This window comes from Pyrgilauda ruficollis, unplaced genomic scaffold, assembly GCF_017590135.1.
Source record: "Pyrgilauda ruficollis isolate IOZ18807 unplaced genomic scaffold, ASM1759013v1 scaffold42, whole genome shotgun sequence".
Lineage (NCBI taxonomy): Eukaryota > Metazoa > Chordata > Aves > Passeriformes > Passeridae > Pyrgilauda > Pyrgilauda ruficollis.
Genome location: NW_024525712.1, coordinates 1,287,774 through 1,313,648, shown reverse-complemented (window position 1 = coordinate 1,313,648; position 25,875 = coordinate 1,287,774). Strand labels below are relative to the sequence as shown.

The 25,875-nt window shown below is 42.9% G+C and overlaps 1 protein-coding gene across 1 annotated transcript; it reads right to left on the bottom strand.

Annotated features, from left to right (window-relative positions):
* Positions 1-35: 35 nt before the first annotated feature.
* On the bottom strand, positions 36-19,419 carry PDIA6 (protein disulfide isomerase family A member 6). Its single transcript, XM_041477874.1, has 13 exons — positions 19,332-19,419; positions 16,254-16,395; positions 15,361-15,418; positions 14,604-14,730; positions 14,002-14,108; positions 12,608-12,741; positions 12,079-12,193; positions 11,037-11,177; positions 9,760-9,844; positions 9,609-9,681; positions 7,965-8,123; positions 2,383-2,479; positions 36-1,646 (listed from the first exon to the last, which is right to left on the bottom strand). The coding sequence occupies exons 1-13, from the start codon at positions 19,363-19,365 to the stop codon at positions 1,578-1,580; spliced, it is 1,341 nt and encodes a 446-aa protein (XP_041333808.1). The 5' UTR covers positions 19,366-19,419; the 3' UTR covers positions 36-1,577.
* Between the last annotated feature and the right edge of the window lie 6,456 nt (positions 19,420-25,875).

Sequence of the window (25,875 nt, the reverse complement as noted above, 5' to 3'; positions counted from 1 at the left end):
CATAGTTTTACAAAAACATATTTCAGAGGCAGAGGTACTATGGTAGTATTTATTTTTTTGGTAAATTACAAAGATGGAATATCTACTGGACGTGAAATAAAACAATTTAAAAAGTATGGTGGCTAATGGATCTACTAGGTGTATACAGTCCTCTTTTTCTAACAAAGCAAACTTAAAAAAAATCCAAACAGAAAAAGTAGAAAGCATCAGAGCAAAGCCCAAAGTTCCTTTAATTTAACAAAAAACCCAAAAGCCTAAGAGGAAAGATCCTCAAAAGTGCTGTGGAACTTATCATAATATGACTTACAGTCCCAAGTACTCATGAGTTTAGTTTTTGCAAAGATATTTCAGTTAGAACAGTTCCATTACAGCTCATCTGCTGGGATGATTTAAGAGTTGGAGCACATCTCCTGCATGTACTCACAGTTACTGCTCGCTGGCCATGGTTCTGACACTGCCTTTCACGGGGATGAGCTACGGGCAATCTCTTACAGGCACCAATGACAAATATCCATATTACGTTATTTCCTTGACAGAAGGGGAATCTTTCAGCTCTTTCATTCCTTATTTATAAACAAGCTGATCACATCAGGGTCACTTCACTAGACACCAATATACAAGACATGGAGAGCAATAAAATAACAGTATTTTTATTAAAAAAAGCAGCAGTAAACATCCCTATTCACAGTACTGATTCCCCTTCCAAAGGAAATAGCAATTTCAGATCAAAACAATGCCAGACGGGAAGTGAAGAAATAGTGCTCTATTTGCTGAAGACAGCACCAGGGTGGTTTTCTGTTAGCACCTGGAAATCCTTATGCCCTAAAACACAGATTAGCTTCATCACTAATCCAGGGGAAAGACTGACAGCTCCCAGCATCTCTCATTGCAGCAGCAACCCCACTTCCATTGTTTTAATGATCTTATGAAGCCTGGCACAAAGAAGAGAAAGCCCCTGAGAAGGAATAGGAAAAGGAAGACTGAAGAGCATTTAAACTAAGATTGTCCATTTTATCAAGCTTTAGCCAAACTGTCAAGATCTCACAGCAAGGAGGTGGTTTAGGACTCCCCTCTGCACAAGCCTCTCTATTCTACAGTTCACTTTCAAGAGTCATCCAAAATGGGACTGCTTGTACTGTGTGCACCTTTCTTACGCTATACAAGACTAACACTGTGTGTCAAAAAATATTTTATTCTTTAATTGAAACAGAAGCTGAGCAGGTTCCACCTCCATGAAAAAAATTACAGTTAAAATTGGTTACACTAACAGCCTCCAGTAACACTCAAACAGCACATTATCAACAAAATAAAACCCAAGATGTTCCAAAGAAATATCCATGTTGTCCTCAAAATATTTGTTACACAGAATACAATCAAGTTTACTGGTTATGACAATTCATAGAATTTCTGCAATGTTTTCTTGAGATGCGTACAGTCCACTGCTGCAGTGCATCCAATAGCACAGTGTGTCATGTGCTACTTCTCCATAAAAAGGCCACTGAAATATCTGTCTGATTGTGATCCAGGCTGCAAACTGCTGCGCAGGCTTTCCCAAGAAAAGAAGTTTCCTGAAGATCTCACAGCTCATCTTTACCCAAGTCATCCAGATCCACATCACTGAGATCAATGTCATCTTCAACTGGAAGCTGTTAAAAAGGGAAGGTTTTGAGTACATGTTTAGAAGTGCTTAATGCCAGGAGATCCCCGAGTTGGAAAGATTCTTGCTTCATCCTGAGAGTAAAGCTCTCTCCTGTCATCTCTTTCATTCAGAAAACTCCAAGTGCACTAAGCACAGGACAAGTGATCAGAGTTTAGACTAGGAGTTGTTTTTTACTAATCAAAATACTCCAGATGAAGGCTATACAAATAAACTATGCAACAAAACTACTACCATATTCTGTGTTTTTATCTATCTGAAGTAGATCAAAGGACTGCAGTAACTTTGGTTGGTTTTTACAGCAATGTTGAACCTTAAGAAGGCAGACTTGGTCACCATGTTATTTATTACACAGGTTTTACCTAACAAGTTTTCTGGCATTAAGACCTCGATGGCAAGGTCAGCATATTCAGAACTCCACAACACTGGGATCTTGAATGCATGCACTACCACCTCCCTTAGTCAGCACTGGTAAAACACATTTCTGCCTCAAGTGATCCACCTTTCAGATCACATCCTAACAGGCAGGAACATCTGGTCTGCAATGTCAGATGATCAATGTACCATTTGGTCTGCTGGCAGGATTAAGATAATGGGAAACCATCAACACAACTTGCCACAATCTTGTGAGAACAGGAACTTCCACAGTGACAGGTGTTAGTTACTCTATCCTGTCACTTCTGAACACAATTGCTAAGCACTTTCAGAAATGGAGTATCTCTTACCTCACCATCTTTGCCATCCCAAGGTTCAACTGAATGAATTTTGGGGAAAGCTCCACCACCCACTGGTGCTGTAGAACCACGACCAACGGAGAGTTCCCTGAGAAAAAACAAGTTAAATTTAAGAAATTCCTCCAACTTCCATCCACCTGGAACAGAGCCTGCTTCAGATAAAAGGAATAAAAGTTCAATATTTCATCTCTTTAAGTAGATCTAAACTGTCTGGATGCATAAACTTCAAGAAGCAGAAAATGACAGAGCCCTTAAAGCAGCACTGAAAATTTACAACTGGATTCAAAGACATCTGTGACATACACTATTTCATATTTCAGCAGTGTAAAAATCACAGATAAATGCAGCCTCTTTAACAGTTTTTCACTTGAGGCAACTCCAAGGGGAGACTGTAATTCTAGTTCTGGAAGTCACCTACAAGTTTTAGTGGAAATCACCAGTGATCTTCTTTAGTGGAGGCAGCCTCCATGGGTTCCAAAGGGTTCGAGGTAACCAGCTTTATTTGAGACACTCCACCCTGAGCTTGCTAGTTAGGCTTGCTCAAAAAGCCCAGCATTAAAATCCTGAGGAACTAATCCCTTTGCATCTTTCAGAGGCAAATAAGACTGAATTAGCATTCCTCCCCAAATGGAGTTCACAATTTTTCTTCTCTTCACAGTGCCACTTTCCTTGTAGTCAACACTGCTGAGATGCTTATTAGATTGCAGCAGCTGCCTACAGCAGCTGAGTGAATGGCCAGCCACACCAGCTGTGATTATACTGCTTTCTCTAGGCAGCAGAGCTGAGCTGAAGTGTCAGGAAGAGATTATTCTAACAAGCAGTGCTGCATGATAAGACAATACCAAACCAATTACCTAATGCAATATAAGCTGTTAAACTGGCTGTTGTGTCCTTGAAGCACCATCCAGCTTCACCCAGGAGAAACTTCACTAAGATGGACTTTACAGACTAAGAAAATTTGCCATGTCTGACAGACACTTTCACGTGCATTAGAACAAACCATCTGGTGTTTCTCTTCTTGCATCTATATCCTGACTTTAACTTGATACCCTAAGAATGTTCCTTTTTTTGGCATTAAGAAGAAAGACTGATCACTTTCACAGGTAAGAATATAGCACTGATTCCATTAATCCAGTAGGAACTGCATTCAATTAATGTGCTTCTTATGGCAAGGTGGGGAGAGGCTGTTGCAATTGCTTTTGCAATTCTTGCTGTTCTCTGCCATTCTCCAAGGACAGAGATGGAGATAACACTTCTCATGTAAGGTCTCAAGGGCTCTTGCATAATTTACAGCAGCTGGTACTTTATGTGTGTCCTGAGGTGACTTTATAATGCTTCTATCCCCATTCGTCTGTTTAGGCCAGAAATAAGTTTTGCACCTTTAAAACTGGCTCCAAGAGCAAAGGGAGAAAGAGAAGTGCAGAGTTTGTTATCAGAAACAGCACTAACTCCCCCACATCCTTCTCCTGAACAGTGTTGTCTGCAGAACAGACAGACGGTGGGAGAGAGCTTTCCTTTGGCAGAGAAGTTCCTGGACTGTGATTTTTCTTTTTCTTGAACTGCTTAAACCTGCTCTGGACTGAAAACCCAGAAGAGCACCAGCAGCTCACATCGGTGGCCCACCAGAACCGGACCTGGGCCACGGCATTTCCAGCACTGGAGTGACCGATAACAGACTGAGTGAGCTGAACTGCAACCCACAAAGGGGATTTTCTGAGTTTGTAATCTCTTCAGAGCAGCAAGAGGTTTTATTGTTTAATAGTGTCCATTTTTTTGAGCTAGTAAATGCTTTGCCTGTTAAATAAACAGTTTTTCCCCCACTTTTCTCCAAGGAAATATTTTCCCAAACCAGCGGGGGGAGGGACCACTTGAATTTACTTTCTAGAAGAACCCTTTTAGAAGGTTTTCTCCCAAATTTGCCCTAAACCAAGACAAATACATTATTTTGGCGCCAAACATGGGGCTGGAGAAATTGAAAAAAAACTGTACTGACTGCATTTTGGTTGTACTTACTCTGTATAGGGATAAAGCAGTCACTAGCCATGTTCCTTGAATACATAATGTCTCTTGGGGTGGAGGCCTTCATGTGTTTCGGGTTCTTAGGCTTTTTTGAGGTTTTAATACCTTTCTGGTCCCTGGGCTTATTTTCTTATCTGGAAATATCTCCAGTATTGTCCCTAACACATAGCTTTTATAGCAGAGGAGCATGGATTAGAATAGCTATTGTGCTGAGCTCAGTGGTAATGATTTATAGGGAGTTTACTAAGGTACTGGAGTCTGTTCTAGACAAGTATGGTTTAGAGTTTCTTCGTCCTGCCTTGTGTCCTAGTTCCAGTAGCATGTTTTGGGGATTTATTGGTAATTGCACCCAGCTTGTCAGAGGAGGAGCAGGGGATGAGGCTCTTCAGCCTTTCCTTTCCTTTTTCTCCTGTGAATCTATGAAGTCACTTTTTGAGAATGCTCAGTTTTCCCTCAATGTTAAAGATACCACCATCCTAGTATTTAATTTAGTAAGCTTCCTTTATATGGTCTGCATCTTGTCTAGAATGCGGGCTGACATATCCAGAGGAGCTGATGAGACCCCTGACCCAGTAGTACACCCAGGTATGGAAAATCCTGAGTGGTGTAGAGACTAAGAGGATATGGGCCAAACCCTGAAGGAATTTTCTGAACTGGTCTGGCACAGCAGTGCTTAATGGTGCAGTCACTTTATTCAAGGCACAATAGTCTACAGTCAGTCTTTATTTTCTTTCAGATTTGTGTACAGGCTAAATGGGATTGTTGAAGAGTGAGTGGGTTTTGCTGACCACCCCATGGCTCTCTAGCCCATGGATTATCTTATGGATGGGAATCACAGCATCTTGAGTTACTCTGTACTGTTGGCAGTACACTGTCTAAGTGGCAGTTGGTACTCATTGCTCTTCCCCCTTCAGAAGTCCTACTGCAGATGGGTTCTTTGATAGCCTAAGCAAGATATTTAATTGCTCAATGCCTTCTGTCTCTATAGCTGCTATCTTAAACACCCACCTGAGTCTCTTTGGGTCTTTGAAATACCCTTTTTTTGGAGGAAGTCTATGCTTAAAATGTATGGAGCTTCTGGGCTAGTCACAATAGGATATTTCTTTCACTTATTTTTCGTCAGGTTAACATCAGCATTCACTAGAGTAAAATCTTATGATCCCTCTGTCATGCTAGCAATACAAACAGATTCTGCCCCAGTGTGTCTTGATGAACTTAATGTGTACTGCACACTAGTGTTGACTAAGGCTTTATATTTTTGTGGTTCTGATTTGCCAGGCTAATGAATATGGTTTTCCTTAGTCTCTACCTGGCTAGAGGCAGGGCCCCTCTAAGTCTGGTTATCTTTTTTTTCCCTGGGCATATGTTTTGGAGGTTCTTTTAAGGGGATTGAACATGCCATCATCATTATCATATCTGGCAGCTTGGCTACGGGCTACTGGACCTGCTTTTTTTTTGAGTGGAACTTAGAGTCTTGCTGTCTTTTAATTTAAGCACCTGTTGTGCCAGAGCAGCAGTAGATTTTCTATCCTATCTCTTCAAGTTTTCTCTATAATTGTACAAGAAGAACCACAGCTCAGCTTGTGAGGTGTACCTTTTCTCCTTATCTGGGGGATGTTTGCTTTTGGTACCAGAACTTTTGATCTGTACTGCTGAGATTTGGAGAAAGCCCTCTTTCATTTCTTATTTCTTCTTTGAATATCTTGTGATTCTCCTCCATCTTATTTTTTAATTTCTACAGACATGTTTCTACAGCTGTGATTCTTGCATGTGTTGGGCCATGCACAGCATCTGCATGAGCTCAGAGCTTCTTTGCCATATTAAGCACGGTCTCCTCTTTGTCATCTCCCTTCATTATTGCTACAGCAGAAGTGTATTTTTGTGGCCCAGGTCGTACAAGTTTTTGCCATATCAAGGATGTATAAGGTACTAAGTTGGATTTAGTGTTTAGGTCATTTGAGAAGACAATTTCTGCTACTGTTATTTTTTAAAATTGTTGAATCCCTTGGTTTACAGTCTTCCACTGGGTTTGCTGCATATAGAGATCGTCTGTACACACAAAGATTTGTGTCACACTCCCTAGGACCTGTGCCCAGAGACTGTGAGGGTTAGTCCCCCTTATCATTCTTTGGTCGATACTTTGATCATGTGATAGGGATCTTAAATGCCTCCTTTTAGTACCGTCTAGAACTGTAGCCTCACCTGCAGCATCCCAAAGATGGACTAACCAACTAATGATAGATTCATCAGGTTGTCAGGCATAATATTTTCTTAGGCCATGAAGTCCGTCAGGGAAAAGGACTTAATAGTGACTTCTGATGTCACTAGTTAACTAGTTAGTTAACAGGTGTTAACTAACTAGATGGTCTTTGTTAGATGTTGCTCTCAATTTTTGAAAGATCCCCCACCCAGTGCTTTCAAGGTGGTTTTTAACAGTCTATTGGTCTAGTCTGGCATTTCTAGCACCAGAGGGACTAATAAGACTGTGTGAGCTGAACTGCAACCCACAAAAGGGACTTTCTAAGTTAGTAATCTCTTCGGAGCAGCAAGAGGTTTTATTGTTTAATATTATCCATTTTATTTTGAGTTAGTAAATGCTTTATCTGTTAAATAAACAGTTTTTTTTCCCACTTTTCTCCAAGGATATATTTTCCAAAACGAGTTAGGGGAGGGACTGCTTAAATCCAAAAGGGGTACTTGTATAAAGTAAATTTTTCTCCCAAATTTGCCCTAAACCAGGACAGTGTGGAAGCAGAGTTCTCACTTCACTCTGACCACACTAAAGTAACAGTTTAAGTTTAGCTGCTCTGTTTCAGTGCTGCTGTCACCTTCTATCATCCTCTCCATTTCCACTCCCTATTCCATTCTTCTCAGCACTGGCTCTTGCCCAGCTACACAAGAGGCAGTTTCACAGGCCTTGTGCTGAGCAGTGCATTATTGACTTTATGGATGGATTGTTTCAACTCTCCCAATCAATTTACCAAGTGCCAGAAGAATGGAAAGGTGGGTGGGGGAAGACAGGACCAAAGTGAATCAGAAAGATGAACAGCAACATATACAACCTCAAGAACTTCAACAGCACCCATTATGATTCCCAAACTGGGGACTTCCCAATTACTACTGACTAGTCAGAATGCACCATCTGAATTAAACGGAATTCATTAGCAAGTTATTTCTTAAGTTACCAGAAAAACAGAATTTTTCAACATCGAAGTCTACTTCTGTTTTCAAATATTGTACTAAAACTACTTATCTAAGTGGCCAACTTAATTCTGCACACCACAGAAAGGTAATGACTGCTTTATTGCAATTGCCACTGAAACCTTCCCTGACTCCACTACCTAGGTCTAAATGGCCAACTTAATTCTGCACACCACAAAAAGGTAATGACTGCTTTATTGCAATTGCCACTGAAACCTTCCCTGACTCCACAGAATTCTAATCTTAATTCTCTTAACTGTGCAAGTTTTCTGTGATGCAGGAGAGTCTGCTTGTAGTCTCAATAGTCATAGCCCTAGATACAGAAAGATTTAAGTCACTTGAAGATTTCATACCTGAGAAACTCATTAATCCCTTGCTCACTGAATGATCCTTTCAGAAGGGCAAATTTCATCTTCCGAGCGTTAACAGCTGCCATTGCTGGATACCCAAAGCCTCCAATCCCCAGAGAGCTCTCAAGATCTGACTGAGCACCTGCTTCTGTCCACAGCCACCTTGAGGAAAAGATGAAATAGAAAATTAATAATGAGATTAGGCACCACAATAATTTTCAAATCACGTATCCTGCAACCCTGCAGAGTTCAAGCAGGGCTCTGTATTGCCCTTGACACTTTCAAAGTCAGCAGGGAAAAGGAAAGTCCTGATCCTGAACCTTGCAACAGAAGAAAGTCCCCTCTCAGCAGCACCTCTAGGCCAGTCCCACTTACCCAGCCACCACAAGATGGATAAGAACAGCCACTAAACACAGTGCAGGGGAAGAGCTATGTTAGCAACGTGAACACAGCTTCCCCTTAAGGGGAAGGTTTAAAAGTACTTAAGTCACAGATCTAAAGATTACAAAGTGTTGTATCGTGCTTTTTGTTTTATTAGGTTTGATTTGTGATTTGGTGGTTTTCCTTGGTGCTGTTTTTCCTTTTGTTTCCGCCTTTTTCCCAGTTATTTCACCAGCTAGTTTCTAGTTTCTATTTCTCCAAACTTTATCCATTTACTGAAGCTGATTTTTCTTCCTTGGAAGTTTATTGGTTCACTACTGTTATTCCCCGCCTAGGTTTTTTACTCCCAACTCTCCTGATTTGTTGAAAGTTGGGTCTGCCCCTGACTTTCTCCCGACATACAAGTCTTTGTTTGCCCCTTTATCAGGGCCCAGGAGAGGAAAAAAGGGGAAGTTTGTCATCAAATAAAGTTTCCCTGGGACCCGTGTGCGCTGCCTGTGTTTTATACTGCGCTGAAACAACTGACAACTGGGATTCCACGGAGCTCGAGGGGGAAAACTGCCGCACCCCACTCTTAACATCAGCTAGCCGGGGAAAGAGAAGCGGCAACAAAGTCCTGCTCAAATATCACTATGGAGGATTTCTAGCTAAGGACACTCAGTCTCAGTTCCTCTGATCTTAACAAGACCCCTGAGGAAGGTCTGGAATGAGCCAATCTCAGCATTTTCCCCCAGGCTTTCATGCCATTTTGCTCCTCTTCACAGCAGTCAGTGTGGCAGAACAACTCTCACTTTCCTGAGAAGTCCCAGAGATCCTAACCTGCATCTGTGAGAAGGAGTAGTAAAGGCACAGCCTGCTGGCCTGTTTCTTTGAAAGCATGACACATGTTAATAAATTGCAGCTTACTTGTCTCTTTGAGAATTCAACAGTCACACTGGCACACTCACCAACCAGCAAAAGATGGTAAAAGAAACCTCCCTAAAATACTTGAGTATTCAGGACACGAGTAAAAGATGCTTAATTTCATGAATGCTTAGATATCATTTGTAAATGCAGAATTTGAGAGGTGGATGGAATTTTAAAAAAAAGCTATTTTAAAGTCACAGCATTGCCTTCTCCAGTAATTAGTGAAATACCAAGATATGCTACCCTGAACAAGGAACAACTCTTTCTGTAGCCTAAACAAGTATCATAAAAATTTTATCCCATTTACCCCCAGAAATGCTCACATCTTTTCCAAGATGACCAGCGGACAATAACACTTACCCCCACATTTTCTTTTTGTATTTTTCAGCCATTTTTAACATGACATCCAGGTAAGAATTTCTTCCTGAAGCTCCTGTTAAACAGAATTGGACAAGTTAAACACAGCTACGTGCTTTAAGTGACAAAGAAGTCTGCTTGCTTGTATGTGTACCTGTGTCAAGAATATGAGGCAGGACAGAAATGATGCAGAGCTGATGAGCATCACAGGTACTCTTCAGAACATCCTCACTAATTATCTAGAAGAAAGCAGCACAAAGTCAATGACAGTAAGATCTGGTTCTTTAGTTGTGACTGTACTTTCCTCCAACGGCCTAATAATTCCATCTTGCAAGGCAGTAAGCATTGAAACAACTTGACACAAAAGCTTACAAGTCTCTTCTACTTCACTGATCCCCCAATACAAGACTAATTTACAAAGAGTTCACCAAGTCTTCTGTTGAGACTTGCAGCAACAGGAAACTGCAGTACCAAAAAAGGCTTACAGAAGGCACAGTCAGATGTCACTTCTTGCTCAAAATCAATGTTCTTGTCCAAGGCTGGAAAGAGCATCACCAGGCTCATGCAAATGCCTGTGAGCACAAATAGAGCCAGCAGAGGCAGCCTATGCTGTGGATGACGATGTTCAAGCAACAGGAACAGCAACACTGGTTTTGTGGGATCTGTCTCAAAAAGGAATTGATCCAGTGACCTACAACAGTGGTCTCCAACCTTTGATTGTGCATCCTCCAGTAAATAAATTTCTAAGCATGGAGCCTCTGATATATATAAATCAATCATATGCATATACACATACATCAACATGTACTGATGTATTAATATTAGAATGCATACAAAATAAAAAATTAAGAAGGATAAGAAGGATTAAATAAGCACCATATAAAAATATCTTCATTAATAGTACAAATATTTTTTTGTTTTTTCCTTCCTGCATCCCAATTGACTGTCTTGCATGCACCTCACTTTGGAGACAAGTGATCACTATTTCAAATCTGCCAACAGCAAGCTGAAAAAAGAAGTCACCTGACAGAGGGTGGAGTTTTTTGGACAACAAGTGAAACTACTCGTCATGCATCTCCTAATGGACAGCTTGCAATGGCAAGGCCCTGCCCTCTTTTTGTGAGAAAAGAGATAGGGAACAGAACTCAACTTTTTCACTCATTCCTCAAGAGTAGATTCAGACACCCTGGCACCATCCTGTCAATGCCTTCACTGTATCAGTTCTGAGCATCTTCCAGACAACAACAAATTGACAGCAGAAATGAACATTCAGCTTTTTGTAACTCAAAGCTTGTCATCCTTTACTTTCTGGGGCAAAACAGTGCAGAAGCACCACACTTAAATAGTTTTATTTACAGTTCATATAGATCAGTAAAAACTGCTGCCAAGAGTATGACAGAAAAGAAATTTGAGAAAATGATATATAGGTACCTCCAGGAGCTCAGGTGGTGGTGCATTATCAGAAAATAGATCCAAAGCACGAGCAATGATATCAGATCTAGTTCTCCCACCATCATAATCAACAGGGTCTTCTCCTTTCTGGAAGATTTTAATGGTGGGAAATCCACGAATCTGCAAGACAAGTTTAAACCATCAGCTCAAATGAACCTGAGTATTTATGGTAGAAATTATCTGCTTGTCTGATGTCCTCTAGACTAAGAGCAAGGGAGGATTCAACATATTTGTGTATCGAGTCTCACATGTTCTGACTCAACTTGAATTTTGTAGCTTCCTACCTTTGCAACAATTCAAAACAAGGTGAATGTACACTAAATTGCTGTTTGGGGTTTTGGCCTGATGAAGCAGCAGTGGTTTTACCTCAATTTAGATGCACCGCAGGTTTAAGCACCGTGAGGACTATGTTTACCCTTGATAGTTATTAAACATTAATTTCCTGATTTGTCTGGGGGTGGACAACACTGGGCCTACATGGCAGTAAGGCCTTAAGCTCCTTCTGCTACACTTCCAATAAATCTTGCTCAATGTTCTCTCTACGTTGTCAGCCATGTGCACTTAGAGGGAAACTATGCAGCATACTGTAAGCTCCATGGACCGTACTAAAAATTCAAGAGTATCCATTCTCTTTTGGTGAGCAACACACCTGATCTGGGCAGCTGATATTGTCAGTGTTCCCTGATAACTGGCTCCAAGGGTTCCAGAGATGCCCCACCAGCCTACAGTCTCAAGAAACAGACGTCCCACTCCAGATGATAAAGGTATACAAGATGTTATGGAAATAAATAGCCTTTCTCCTCAGCAACATCCAGAATAATTATTTTCCTCCTTCTCCACTTATTTATGTTACTACTGAAATTCATTAATTATTTGTGGGAAACAAACTGAACGTGTCACTTATTTCTGACACAAAACATTTAAGTAGTACCAGACTAAGGAACAGTTCAGTAAGGATTGAAGAGAAATCTGATCTGGTAGAGATGGAAAGGCAATTGTAACCACTGCAGAGCACACTCACCCCATATCGGCCTGCCAGCATCTGGTTGACTGTTGCATCTACTGCAGCCAGCTTTACTTTTCCTTTTGTTTGTTCCTTCACTTCAGTGGCAGCAGCTGCCCATTCTGGCTCCAGGCTGAAAAACAGAGAGTACAAGTGCCCTAAGCTCTCTCAGAGCTGGCAAAAGTATACCACACTTCAACATTATGTAGCACGTTTTACTCAAGAAGAAAAGTCTTTTGCTGAGAACGACAGCTAAGAGGGTTACCCAAACAAGACTGATGTCCTTCATCTGAAGGAATTAAAAGTTTAATATAACTTCCAGATCTTATTTCTACTGATAACGGGGAATTTTACAGCTAAGGAGGAATGCAGCCAGAGCAGCATGAAGCTCTGGCTAATCAGAAGCCCACAAATTTTTGTTAGATCACCTTACAAAGAAACTCACTTCTGGTATACCAGAGATGCAAGGTCTCTTTTAAGGGATTAAGGGTATTACACAAAACAGGCACTAACAGGAGCTGAATCGTTAAAGTAAAACCTCATTTACTTTTTGCAGTGCCCACACCATGGGGCATAAAACTCCACCATCCACACATCGTCGCTATTTATGACATTCTTATCAAAGCTGTCATCAGTCAGCTCAATCACATCCTTCTTATCTCCACCTCCGCTCTCCCGGCTCTGTAAGAAACAAACAGACCCTCACATAAGAAGTAACCAAAACTGGTCTCCCACACAGGCCAACTCCTGTGCGTGTCACATTGAACCAAATGATCTTTATTTGAGCAAGATACAAAAGAGGCAGTGTTAGGTCATACAACTTTCCTTTTTTAGAACTAACAGTACACACAGCCTACTCCCCACAGCATTTTCAAGACACAGCAAATGAACCTTCTCTTGAAAAAAGAGAAATCAGGTCAAACTAACTACCAAGAAGATGGGGGAACACTTTTTCAGTTCTTCATGCACTGATCTGTCCATGAATAAAGTGCTCTCCAACGCCCAACTCCATCTGGAACCAAGTCCTGGTTTCCAAGCAAAACAAACAAGTGGGAGTGTGATACACACTACAGGGTACAGTCCACCCAGGTCTTCTGTGTGGCCCTGAGGATGTCAGAATGTACTTGTACCACGACTCAGTAGTGGGAGCTTTTTCTTTGAATTTAAAAGGAAACTTTTCAATTTACCTTCAGGAAGAAATCCAGCAAGCCAACAGAAAAACACTATCAAGTTAAAAGACCGTAATCTGTCTAATTTAGATTAGGATTAGGCAAACGGTACCTGAACCACCTGGAGAATGGGGCTAACAGGAACCCTGAAATTCAAAGGGAGATAAACCTGGAAACTAACAGCCCCCTATATCAGTAAGCACTGAGAACTGACTAGCTGGAAAGCAACTTTTCAAAGAGGAACATGAGTGTCCTGGTGAACAAGCTGAACACGAGCCAGCACTACAATCCTGTGGCAAAGGTGGTCAACAGCCTCCTGAGCTGCACTAGGCAGAGAGTTACCAGAAGGTCTGAGGAGGCAATCTTCTGCTCAGCACAATGTGAAACACCTGGAGTGCTGGGTCTAGTTCTAGGCTCCCCCACAGAACAGGCATGTACACACTGGAGCAAGTCCAGCCAATGGTCAGAGCTGATTAAGTAATGAGTGTGCAGGAGAGTAGAGAAAACAAAGGCAGGCTCTTTGCTGCAACAAGAGACAAAAGTGACAAGGTTGAAATATAAGAAATACCATTTGGAGTCTCAGTTCTTGGAGATACAACTTTAGGGGACACAGCCCTGAGCAATCTGCTCCAGGTGGCCCTGCCCTGGGTAGGGCACCTGGACTAGATAAAACTCCAGACATCTCTTCCAATCCTGTGACTGAGTTGGGAGCTTTGATCTCCTGTACAAGACAGTCTCCAGCTGAAAAGCAAACACACATTCCCTCAAATACCTGTTTTCCCGAACTGTATCCTCCACTTCTGCCACTAAGACGTTCTTTCACCAGGGTCCGAAGAGCACTTAGAGCAGCATCAACAATAGCATCGCTTGTCCTGCCACCTGCAGTGCAGCAAAATAAATGACCAAACCATCAAAAGGCCAGTTAAAGGTATGCTCCTAACTTTATTACAAACTTAATCCTCCCTCACCCTAATGATCTTTCAGGAAAAGCAGGAGGGCTATGAGTGATACGGTACTAGTGGTGGGACATCTGACTTAAACACAAGCAGCAAGACAGACTTCACTACACCTTTTCATTACCTGGCTTTTCTTATGAGGAGTGACTCTATGGCAAGCTCCAAATAAACAGGAAGAAAGGAATAATTCCTTGAAACTCCCTATCAATCTCCAACAACTATGGACTGCAGGTGGGACTGTTAGACAATGCTAAGACTTACACAATTTGGTCAAACCACTCCCACCCACCTGTCTCTCCATTACTGCAAGCACTAGACAGGAAGGAAAAACCACTCAACACAGCATTAACACCTACCATGATTACTGCATTCAGGGAAAGTTTTAGGCATGCAACATCTAAAAATTCATCACATTTACCCTGATAATCCTCTGCTTTGTTTTTGTTGGCTCCAAATATCTTGATAGTTGGAAACCCTCTGACTCCATACTGTCCACCCAAGGACTGATGTTTATCTGCATCTACTGCACCCACTTTCACTACACCCTGCAGAAACAAAACAAAAAAATGACACCCAAGACTTCTACAGCAATTTAACACCTTTTCCCTGCTGGGAGCACAAGGGAAGGGGGGAAGAGAGAGGGGCAGTTACTAGGACTGCAACGGAAGAGAGGCATATTACCCCGCAAGCATTAAACTACAGAACACTGTAAATGTCCACTTCTTTCTTCAGCATGACAAAATAAATTTTAAATTGTTTGGGCTATTATTTAGTTGGGTTTTTTTGTTTGGTTTTCTAAGAAGGAGAATATATATATATTTCACATAGGCAAGAGTTCAGCTAATCACAACATGACTAATTCTTCTGACCAGTCAGCACCAATGGCTTACAAAGCTGTTTTCAGTCCTAGAGAATAGTAATGGGAATTCACAGGGACAGAACTGACTTTCTTCCTCTACAATTCAATGGCTTCTTTTAAAAAGGATACAACAAACCAAACAAAACAAAAATTCTGGGTTTTCAGGTGTCTGAATAACCCTTTTCTGGCAACACAAGTATGACTAAAGTGAAAATGGTCATAGGGACCAAACCCCTCCACACTTCCAATCCAGATGCCAAACAGCCAAACTCTCTTCAATACATTTCCACAAGCACATTTGAAAGGCTAAACTTACTTTTAAAGCTGTTGCTGCTTTCTTCCACTCAGGAGTTAGCCTTTGACAATGACCACACCTTTTAGAAAAAACAAACAAACAAACAAAGAACAAGAACGGTAAATGTCATTCAGATGTGACAACTATTTCACAGTCACTTACAGCAAACTGTAGGAGACTGAGGATTTATTCAAGAAGAGGAAAAGAGCCTGTGCCACAAGATCATACCATCACTCAGGCTTCTGAGGAAAAACCTCCACATCATATAGACTGCAGTAACACTACAAGGGGCACAGCAAGACTTCCCCCAAACCTCTCGGTCCAGAGTCAAGCTGTGGCAACAAAAGGCCATTTTCTCCAGAATGTGGAGCTCTGGATGGCAATATCACAGAGGATTTGTATAAAGATGGAATATATATATCACCAGAATTTAAATGGAATAGAGACTCCATACTCTGGACCTGAGCAGAAAGAAGACAAAGAGGGATGCTAAATTAAAATGCACAAAGCCAGTATTTTTAAATGGAAATTGGAAGTTTTAAGTGTGAATTCAGGCCTGTGCTTTCACATCAGAATTAGGCTCAGAAAAACAGAAGTGAGGGACTTTCTCACTTACCTACTGCACTTTAATCAGTCATTTTTAATACTAATTTAACCAGAATAAATCAAGTAGAAAAATGGCACAGGTTTTGCTACCAGGCTCTATTTGCAAACTTGAAATGCCAATTCCTGCCTTTTTCCTCATGAATATATTTAAAACAGGAATCCCAAGTACAGCTATTTTGCTACTCATGAGTCCATCACACTGACAACTGTGCTACCAACAATTGAATGAAACCTTGAGCTACGAGCAGCAGATTCCTGTGTTCCTTCTCTGTCATAAGAGCAAGCAAGTACACAGCTGCAGTTCTTACCATGGGGCATAGAACTCCACGAGCCACAGGCTGTCGCTCTGAATGACCTCCCTGTTGAAGTTAGTTGGTGTGAGCTCTATCACATCATCACTGGCCGAATATAAACTGTTAACTGCCAGGAACAAAGTGCAGCTCACCGTGCCTACAAAGAAAAGCAAAGACATCAGCAGTCCTGTTGAACATTTATGACTCTCCTGTTGCCATGGCTAAATCATCTCCCCACTCCTTGCAAATCAGCAGTGGTGGGAAGGGAGTCCAGTTAGACCAGATAAAAAAGCAAGACAGATGCTCTCCCTCCTTGCTTAAAACATGATTCTATAGGATCATGTAAAATAGGGTCTGTGCCTAAAGCTAGCTGGAGTTACACCACTCCTGCTATGACTCTCCAGAGAGACTTTTGTCAAAGCTCCTACCCTAACTCCTGCTGGCACCAGACCTTCTGCAGGGATCCCCATCATCAGCTATGTTTTCTTTCATACTCCTAAGCCAATTGTTCAAACCTCTTGCACAGCAGGCACTCAAACACATCTTTCACAGGATCACATCATGCAGGACTTTCCCTACTAGGCTTAGCACAGTTACAGTGATTTTAGGACCAGCACTTGATGCACTGGTAGTGCATCATTCTTGCTCATAAGGATCTTAGTCTACCATTGATTTGACTTTCAGAACAGACTGGAGAACAGCTAAATCTCTCTGGTTAACAACTCAAGCATCCCGAGAATGCTAAAAAAATAACATTATAAGATAGAAGGAAATTGCTTTCTCTTATGGCTTTGTACTTCTGATAATTTCTGGAACTTATTATTGCTTGAGACTTTGTACATAAAACCACACAGTCCTTCCTTCTACCTAGTCAGGGAGATTGAGAGATGACAAGCATTTCTGTAACAGAATCCACACAGCAAAAAACTTTTCTTAATCCACTAAAGACTGGAGAGAGTAAGACCTCAGACACCCAAGTTAGAACCAGACATAAAAAAGCTTTGCTGCACGTGGTTAACAACTTCAACGGGAAGCTGCAGATTCTCTCTCAAGACTCAACACGAGAGAAAAACAGGTCAGTAATGCAGAAACTCTACAGCACATGGTATGCAGACTATATCTGTCACAGCAGCAAACCTATTCTTTATCAGTCCCACACAACAAAAGCCAGTTTCATTACCCCTGTTCTGCAGGAGAGTGAAGCTGGCAGAAGTAACGTCTTCCAGGTGACTCAAGCAGAGATCAGGACTGAATTGTCAAACTATAAGCCAGTCCCCTCTCCACTGCACCACTACCCCATTCTAATGGTTTCTTTTAGCACAAGGACCCAACCCTTTTCTTCTGGGGTGATCAAAGTCGGATTTCACCACCAGATATATGCGTTAGATCGGCTCTGTCTCTTCAGTGCACCCATACATAAGCAGCACTTCATCAGCATTGAAAAACTGACTTCCAAGGCGATCTGTAGCTGTCACAGCATGTTACGATGACCTACAGCAGCAGCTGCTGTTGGGGTAGAGCAAGAAAAAAAAGATGGAAAAAGCTGAATGTTACAGTCACTCTCACGAGAAAAAAACCTCCTCTAGACAGAATGACACCATTAAATTGAAATCAGCATATTCTCGCTTCACCTTTTAGGTGATCTCTGGCAGAATACATTCAGAAGACAGAATTCACTCAGCGACTTCTGCCCCTTGAAAGAGAGAAGTTCTAGCTTATGTAAATACACCTGCTAAACGGAACTCGCAAAAGAAAGTGCATGGTGGAATTCACCTAGTCCCCTGTCACTGCATCGTTTTTTAAATTATGAGTCATGAACTGGCGGCATAACTTTCTATAGTGAAATACTCAAGGTTTAGTTCAACTTCAGCAAAGAAAAAGATCCTTTTCCTATAAGCATCAAGCCAGATAAATGCAAATCTGTCCCTGTTATTAAGGAAAAAGGAAATAGATAATCTGACTTCAAAAGCTGCTTTCTAATGTAAACAATTCACAAAGACAAAAGCATCAATAAACCAGCTAAGGCAGCTCCATGCTGGTATTACCAGTCCTAACTGAACCGCAAAGTTGCAAGTCAGAAGATCTATTACAAAAAAAAAGCTTCTGTCACGGGATGATGATAAAGATTCTGTGAGCTTCCTCCTACAATCACCCCCTCCTGCAGCAGTGCTCGGTGCGCCGAGGCCCCACATCCCCGCACACGTGCTACCGGCGAGCCACAGGCATCGAAGGGCCCGAGAGGGAATCGTTTACCGATTCCTCCAGCACACAAGAGGGTAGGGCATGGGGAACACCAGCAGGGGCAGGGGATGGGGAACACCAGCCCGCCTCGGACTCCTCCGTTTGACCTCGGTCACTGCTCTTGCTGCCCCCAAAGCACCAGATCTCAAGGCAGGGCAGCCAGGCACACACAACACCGCCGCTTACTCAAGTCACTCAAATCAAAGAAAGTCTTTGATTAGGGTGAGAGATAAACATCGTTTTCTTGGTTTGGGGTTTCTTTTTTTTTTTTTTTCTGCTGGGATCTTTAGAATCTCCCTAAGTGCGCTTCGCTAGCCCGCCGAGCAATCCCCCGCCCCCGCGGCACAGACCGGCCACAGCCGGCCCGCGACTGCGAGCGCTGCCCCCACAGAACCAGTGGGGTTGGGAAAACACTCTGAGATCAAGTGCAGCCCACGACCGATCACCCCTCTGCCAAACAGACCATGGCACTGAGTGTCGCGTCCAGTCTTTCCTTAAACACGGGGACGGTGACTCCACCACCGCCCCGGGCAGCCCGTTCTAATAGCTAATTACCCTATGTGTGAGGAAATTCGTCCTAATGTTCAATCTAAACCTCCCCTGGCGCAGCTTAAGACTATATCCTCTAGTCCTACTGCAAGATGCCTGGGCGAACAGGCCGATCCCCACCTGGCTACAATCTCCTTTCAGGAGGCTCTCCGCTCCGCCCGCCGCCCCGCGGAGCGGCCGCACGGCCTCGGGCCCCGCTGCCTCCCACCGCGATGGGGCCCACGAAGCCGGGGAAAGGGAAGCCCCGTCCCGCCGTGTCCCGCTGCCCCCTCAGACCGCCCCCCAGGCCCTCACGGCTCCTACCCCACCACAGCCGGCCCGCGCCGCGCACCCCCATGGCTGCCCCGCTCCCTCGGTCGCCGCCGCCGCCACGGCCTGCGTGCTCCGCCCCGCCCGCGCCACGCGCCCCGCCGTGGCCGCCGCGCATTGGCCGCGAGGCGCCCGGGCAGCCCCGCAGCCAATGGGGAACGGCCGCGCCAGCTGCTGCGGCGCGCGGGGGGCTGGGGAGGCGCTGAGGGGCGGTGGCAGCAGCAGCGGAGGGCGGTGGCAGCTGGGCGGGGTTCGAGTCTCGGAGCTGCCGGCGGCATGACCGTGGTCAGCTCTGGTGTTTTGGGGTGCGCTCCCTCAGTCTGCTTCCAGCAGTTTCCGCGGATCTTGCCCTGTTCAGAGCGCCCCCAGCCGCTCCCGCCTCAGCGCCGGCGGGTGCTCGGGCCTGGGCCAGAACCCGCGCAGGCCTTCAGGGAGAAGGAAGAGAGGCCAGGGATTTATCCTGTTAGGTGGCCGAGCTGCTTTGCTACAGCCTCTGTGAAAACCAAGGCAGGGATGTACATCTGAAAAAAAAAGATCTTGAAGTCGCAAGCTCGCCTGCAGAATTAGCCTGGCTGAGTCTGCTGCAGTCTGGGGAAATACAAGCAGGGGAGGGGACCGGTGCGTGCTGATCAAAGGGCTGTTAAGCCCCGGGTAACCTGCCTCCATCCCCCGGACACTTGGAAAGTTTGAGTGCAGCAGCACAGCATGTAGGTGGCTCTTCAGTATGAAATATCAACATCCCAGTTCAAACACTGGAAACAACTGATTGGAAAAGCTGCTCTTCCACCCCCCTCTTCCCCCAAAGACTGCACATCGCAGGTGGGCCTTAGGGTTTGGGGCTATATATTGGGCACAGGTCCAGACAAAGACTTTTGCAGAGCTAGGATTACAGGATTAAGTGAGCTGTGAATTTTGTAGTGTAGTAATAGTAATTTACCATTTTAATTTAATGAATTTAATTTACCATTGAAATAGATTACTTCAGCAGTTGGATCTAAAGTTGTCTAAATTTTATCCCCATCCACACCCCCACTGCTTCATGCTAACAAATAGCACTTTTCAGTAGGGTTCAGTCCTGTTTTTTGAGATAATGAAATTGTTAGCATGGTAAGAACAGACAGCCGTTTTCACCCTCAAGTTTTTCCAGAAATGGGGACACAGAAATATATGGAATAAACGTTTTAATCAGAATAGCTACAAAATACTGATGTCTTGACATTTCCATCTATAAAAGGGGCAGGCTGCTGAGCAGGCAGGTTCAGGTTTGTGGCACTTTGTAGATCTTAAAACAAAACATGTCTATTATTTAACTGATTCCTAAAGCAAACAGGAGCACCTTTGCGGAGCATCAATGAGTATTTCTCAAAAGTGTCTCGTACGTTCCACTGGTATGGTGAAAAAAACTAAACATGAGATGTTATGGCACTACTGAGCAATTAGCATGACATTAGCTCCAGGTCAAACCCAGAAATAATAAAAGATATGGTGAAAAAACTGAAGGTGAGATGTTATTGCGCTATTGAGCAATTAGCATGACATTAAGCTCCAGGTAAAATTCTCAAACCGAGAAATCATAAAAGAATTGTTTCATGGCATGTAAATTGACAGAGAAAATTGAGAATTAGGGGCGAGGGAAGAGAATGGCTAATAGAAGGATCTGCATAAGGATAAGAATGATTTCCTTTCCACAGGTGCCTGTTACAGTAAGTTGAATGGTTGTATTTCACATTTCTATACCACTATAAGGATAAGAGTGATTTCTTTTCCACAGGTGCTGTTACAGTAAGTTGAATGGTTGTATTCCACATTTCTATACCACCTAGAAGCACGTGTTAAAGTACTTATTGCTGAATAAGAACCTCTAAGACAGATTTTTACTGCCCTGTTGAATTCCTGGTGAATTTCTGCAGGAAACGGTTCTACAGGAACAGTTTGACAGTTGTACAGGAACAGTGTTCTGGAAATACACATAAGATAGTGCTGATAAAACCTGCACCATGACAAATATTAGTCGAGTGATAAATAACGAGGGAAACAGGGAAACGATAGAGGCTGTGTGATAAATGAGTTGCCTTGAGACAGAACGCATTAAGGGTGGTAATGAGCTCGCGTGGGGCTTTGCTATCTCAGTGAAGACAGTGCTTGAATGGAGTCTCGACAGAGATTTAGATGCTGTTTCTCCATTGCAGCATGAACTTTGAAGTATTAGTGCCCAAAAGTCTCATGTGACTCATGGTACATACGAAGGGGAATAGAGGAAAGATACTTTGTCTGCAGAGGTTAATGAGACAAGTTATTGAGTGTACATTTAAAAATACCTAAATATTTGCAGGGACAGGATTAGAAGGGATTTGGCAGATTTCCAAGGTCAGCAGGCTGAGGAGGATACATCATTCCATGTGTGAGCCTGGGACACCTCATGGATGTGTGCAGGGGAGCCCTCTGATACCAAACCTGAAATTGGTTACCAGACAAAGGAAATGCTGTGTTTGAAGAACATAGGACACCAAGATAATCAATATTATAAATATAAGAAATAATCCAGGTGTATTCTAGGGATCTTGTCTGGTTCCTGCCTTGGCAGGTGAGTATAAGGAGTGTAACACAGAGGCATTCTGACTTTACAAGTTCTGGTTGCTTTCTGACTTCCAAACTGAGATGGGGCTGAGTATTTCTTAGTGCAGTTCACAGTAAAACATGCTTTGCCTGAAGAAATTCACAAAATTTTCTTTTGTGTTATTAACATACATTTAATTTTAGTCACTTGGAGTTAGCAAAAGACTAGAATCAGCCATCTGTCCTCTTCTGTTGCTTAAATGGAGCATTCACCTATTCAGATCCAGGCCTTTTTCTCCCAATTCTTTACTATCATGGTCATTCAGGTTCCCAGGGGGACCTATCATTTCACTTCTTTGTATCATAATTTATTTGGGATTAGCCTCTTTCACAGCTGTTCTGTCATACTTCTGGACTCTCAAAATGGCGTTGAAAACTCAGTAGTTTTGGAGGCACCCAGTCTGACCCAATCATGCAGCCACAGCTCAGACTGCTGCAGTATGAGGTTTATTGTTTATGCATGACAACAGAAGGTACCACGATTCCCAGATGCCTCTCTCTTAGCTTATGTCCTGATAGCAAACGAGATAGGTAACAGTGACACACCCTGACGCAGAAAGTCACCTGTCATTCCTCTGGGCCACGTGAGACAGTGAGATTGCAAGATGAATCAGAAGGATTTCTGGTGGCATTTTCTAGAATATTGCTTGATGCAGGAAGCCTGTCAGAGGTCCCTCACTTGAGCTGTGAAGCCTCTGTTTTCCTGGGATCTGATGCACCCATTCCTTCAAAATAGCAGCAAATAGTATTTTTTCATTACTTTAACATTAATAGCTGCCAGACCAATTTTACTGTTGCCCATAAAGAAGTTTGGGAGGAGTAGCCATTGTTGATGAAGGTGTTATTAGTGTGACATCATTTCGTTCTGGTGCTGCTGAAAGCAGTGACAGTAGGAATGTGGGGAGATCCAGCTGACAGCTCATGGCTTTATATTTAGCAGTTAAATTTAATCTATCTAAATTCCCTGAAACATCTGCACAAGGGAAGAGGCAGGTTCAGAAGTGTGAGAGAAAACGGCTCACTTTGAAAATTTAAAGACGTTTATTAAACCTTAACAAAAATACAACAAAGGACCACATAAGGAAAAAGCTGCAGCGCTAGGAGCTGCCCCTCATGCATACCACGTGGCCAGTTCGTCTTCAAGATGGATGCTCAGTCTTTTATACCCCTGGTGTTGCATCAGCTAACCCAGGCCCTTCCTAAAGTTTGTCAGGCAGCTCTTCTTTGGCATTTATCGGTGGAGACTGCTTTCTTGTAGCTTGATTGGAGGTCAGGTGTTGCCATGCCGCACCCCCTAAGCACCAAGCTCTTCCATTCCCAAGTGCCCCATGCAAGGGACACATGTGCACACCTTCTTTTTACCTGTCCTAGGCAACTCCGGCTGTCTGATGGTCACAATACAGGGGGGAAAGGGAACTATGGGGAGAACAGACAACATTTAAACTACAATAACGTAACTATACATCACTAAAGCTTTTCTTAATATTCACGCAATAGTTATCTTTTAATTGTGAGAGCCAATCATCTCATTATCCATCTGTAACAAGAAGCAAGACTCGGGCAGGACCCTGATAATTCTGACTTCTAGTAGCTTAAGTTAGCATAGACTGAACCCTTAGATTTCAGTGGCAGAAGGAAAATAGTCAATAAGGATTAGGTTTATTGAAGATGCCTCTGTGCTGAGGATGCTGCTGAACTTCTGAGAAGCAAAAGAATGCATGATGTAGGAGGAAATGTCTCAGATACCAGAATATCAGAGAGAGTGCAAGCATGAGCATCCAGTTTAGAAGCATGAAAACCTTTCAAATTCAGTTAGTTACATGAGAGAGGACTTCCCAAAATTTGTCCCAAAGAGTACATAATGACAATGCTTCCTGTGCCTACATTTCCAAAGTGTGAATAGGAACAGAATGGAAAAATAAATTCTTGTTTTGCTGAAAAAAAGGAGCTGCTTCTGGGTTCATTTCCCTGTCTTCTTCAACTTGGTTGAGCAACTTGCAAGCACAGCAAGTCTCAAACCTTCTAGCTTGAAGTATCTAACAAGGCTTGACAGCACAGAAACAGCATTTTCAGCAGCTAAATAAAATCCTTTGCCTTTTCAGGCAGATCAACCAGAATATTCTTCATTAAAAGAAAAAAATTATACAACCATTTCAACTAAACCAATAAGATTTTCAGGAAGTAACATGATGCTTAGTGCAGAGGACTGTGTTGCAGTTCAGAAGATCCTTTAGGAGCATCTCCAGTTGAGCCTCACTTCTGTGCTAAACATAGAATTACAGCCTCTTCATGAATCTCAGGGCTGACTAGGTCATGTGTAGTTGAATGGCAGGCTGCACTGTCACTTTGGAAGTCACCCTGGGATTGTCAAGAAAAGACAAGTATAGTGGATACCTAATGCTACGGAAGTCCAGTAAGTGTCTTGACATTTTTCAGAGTAATGACTGACTTGTTTTGTTAGACTGTTTGTGCCAAGGGGAAAAATCCGTTGTAATAAAGTAAGAATAGCTGTCTTTCATTAAGAAAAATAGGTTTGAGTTGAATGTATGGCATATAGGCTGACCCGCTGTATAGAAAAGCCTTGGAAGTCACTCTGCCCATGAGCACAGATTGTTCTCCTTGGTGAGGAGAGCTTCCTCAGCCTGAGTTCCCACTATGTCTTCAGAAAGGACCAGGGAAAATATTTCAACCAAGGAAAATTCCAACAAAGGAAATAGTTACGTGATGGGAAAACAGTTTTTACTTTGAGAGTGACTGAGCACTGGCACACAAAGATTTTGCAACCTTCATCCCTAGAGATATTAAAACTCTGAATATGACCCTGAGCACCCAGATTTAACTGTGGCTCTGAAGATCACCTCCAGTGTTCCTGACTCTATGAAGGCCCATCTCTGCCACCTACCTGTACAGTGAACACAGCATTGCTAGCATAGTTAATGCTTTCTTTTGCACAACAAACTATTTCTGTGCAAGGCTTTGTGCTGAGGTAGGCTTTTGCCACACAGGCTTAATAGCTCTGTGTAGTTCTACACATTGAATCACTGTAACTCTGCTAGACAAGCACTGTATGTGTTTGCAGCATCTGTATGGCCACTTAACATCTCTGCTCAAGTCAAAGCATCAGCCCATTGAAAATCTAAGAGCCAGCACCACAGACCTGTTTCCTAGTAATGAGTAAACAATAAAAATGGTTGACAAATACCTGTATGGTACAAATATCCGTATGATCTGCTTCCAATATGTGGAAGCAGATGAAAGAGAGTTGAGAAGAAGTTAAGGACTAGTTCATGAAAGCTGTTTGTTGGAAGAGCTATTGAGAATGACTGAGCCTGGGGTTGGCCCCTCATACCTGGGGGCTTTTCTGCAGGGGAGAGGAAGGCAGAAAGACAGACCTCCAGATTTCCCCTGCCCTTTAGATTTTGTATTTTATAGTTTAGCTTCTATAGCCCTACAGTTTTTATATTTCCCTCTCTCAGCACTGGCGCAGGGCACAGCCCTGGTGAATCAAGGATTATTGCTGCTTGGTATTAGCTAAGGCACTAGATGCCACTAGTGCCATTTCTCTGTGTAAGACTACATGCCCTTTACAGACCCGAGCACAGTATGTTCCTTTCAGTGGCAGCTCTGATGCCTTTAGCTCATGGGGATCTCAGCAGAACACTTGGAGACGTGTGTGAGTGGCTTTGTGTGCATAATCCAACAGAAACTTATGACAGCACTGACAGAGAAGACAGCAGGGAAGGTTATTTGTCACTGAGGTTATGCTACCGGGTCCAGTTCTTATACAACAGAAAGCAGCAGTGGCCATTACTCTGTAAGAAGTTTGCAGTATTTTTCTATAAGCTCCTCTTGATCAGTACTGAGCCTGAGTTGCCACTTGCCTGTGACTGTGAGCGTGGGGACAGTCAGTAAAACCTGCGTT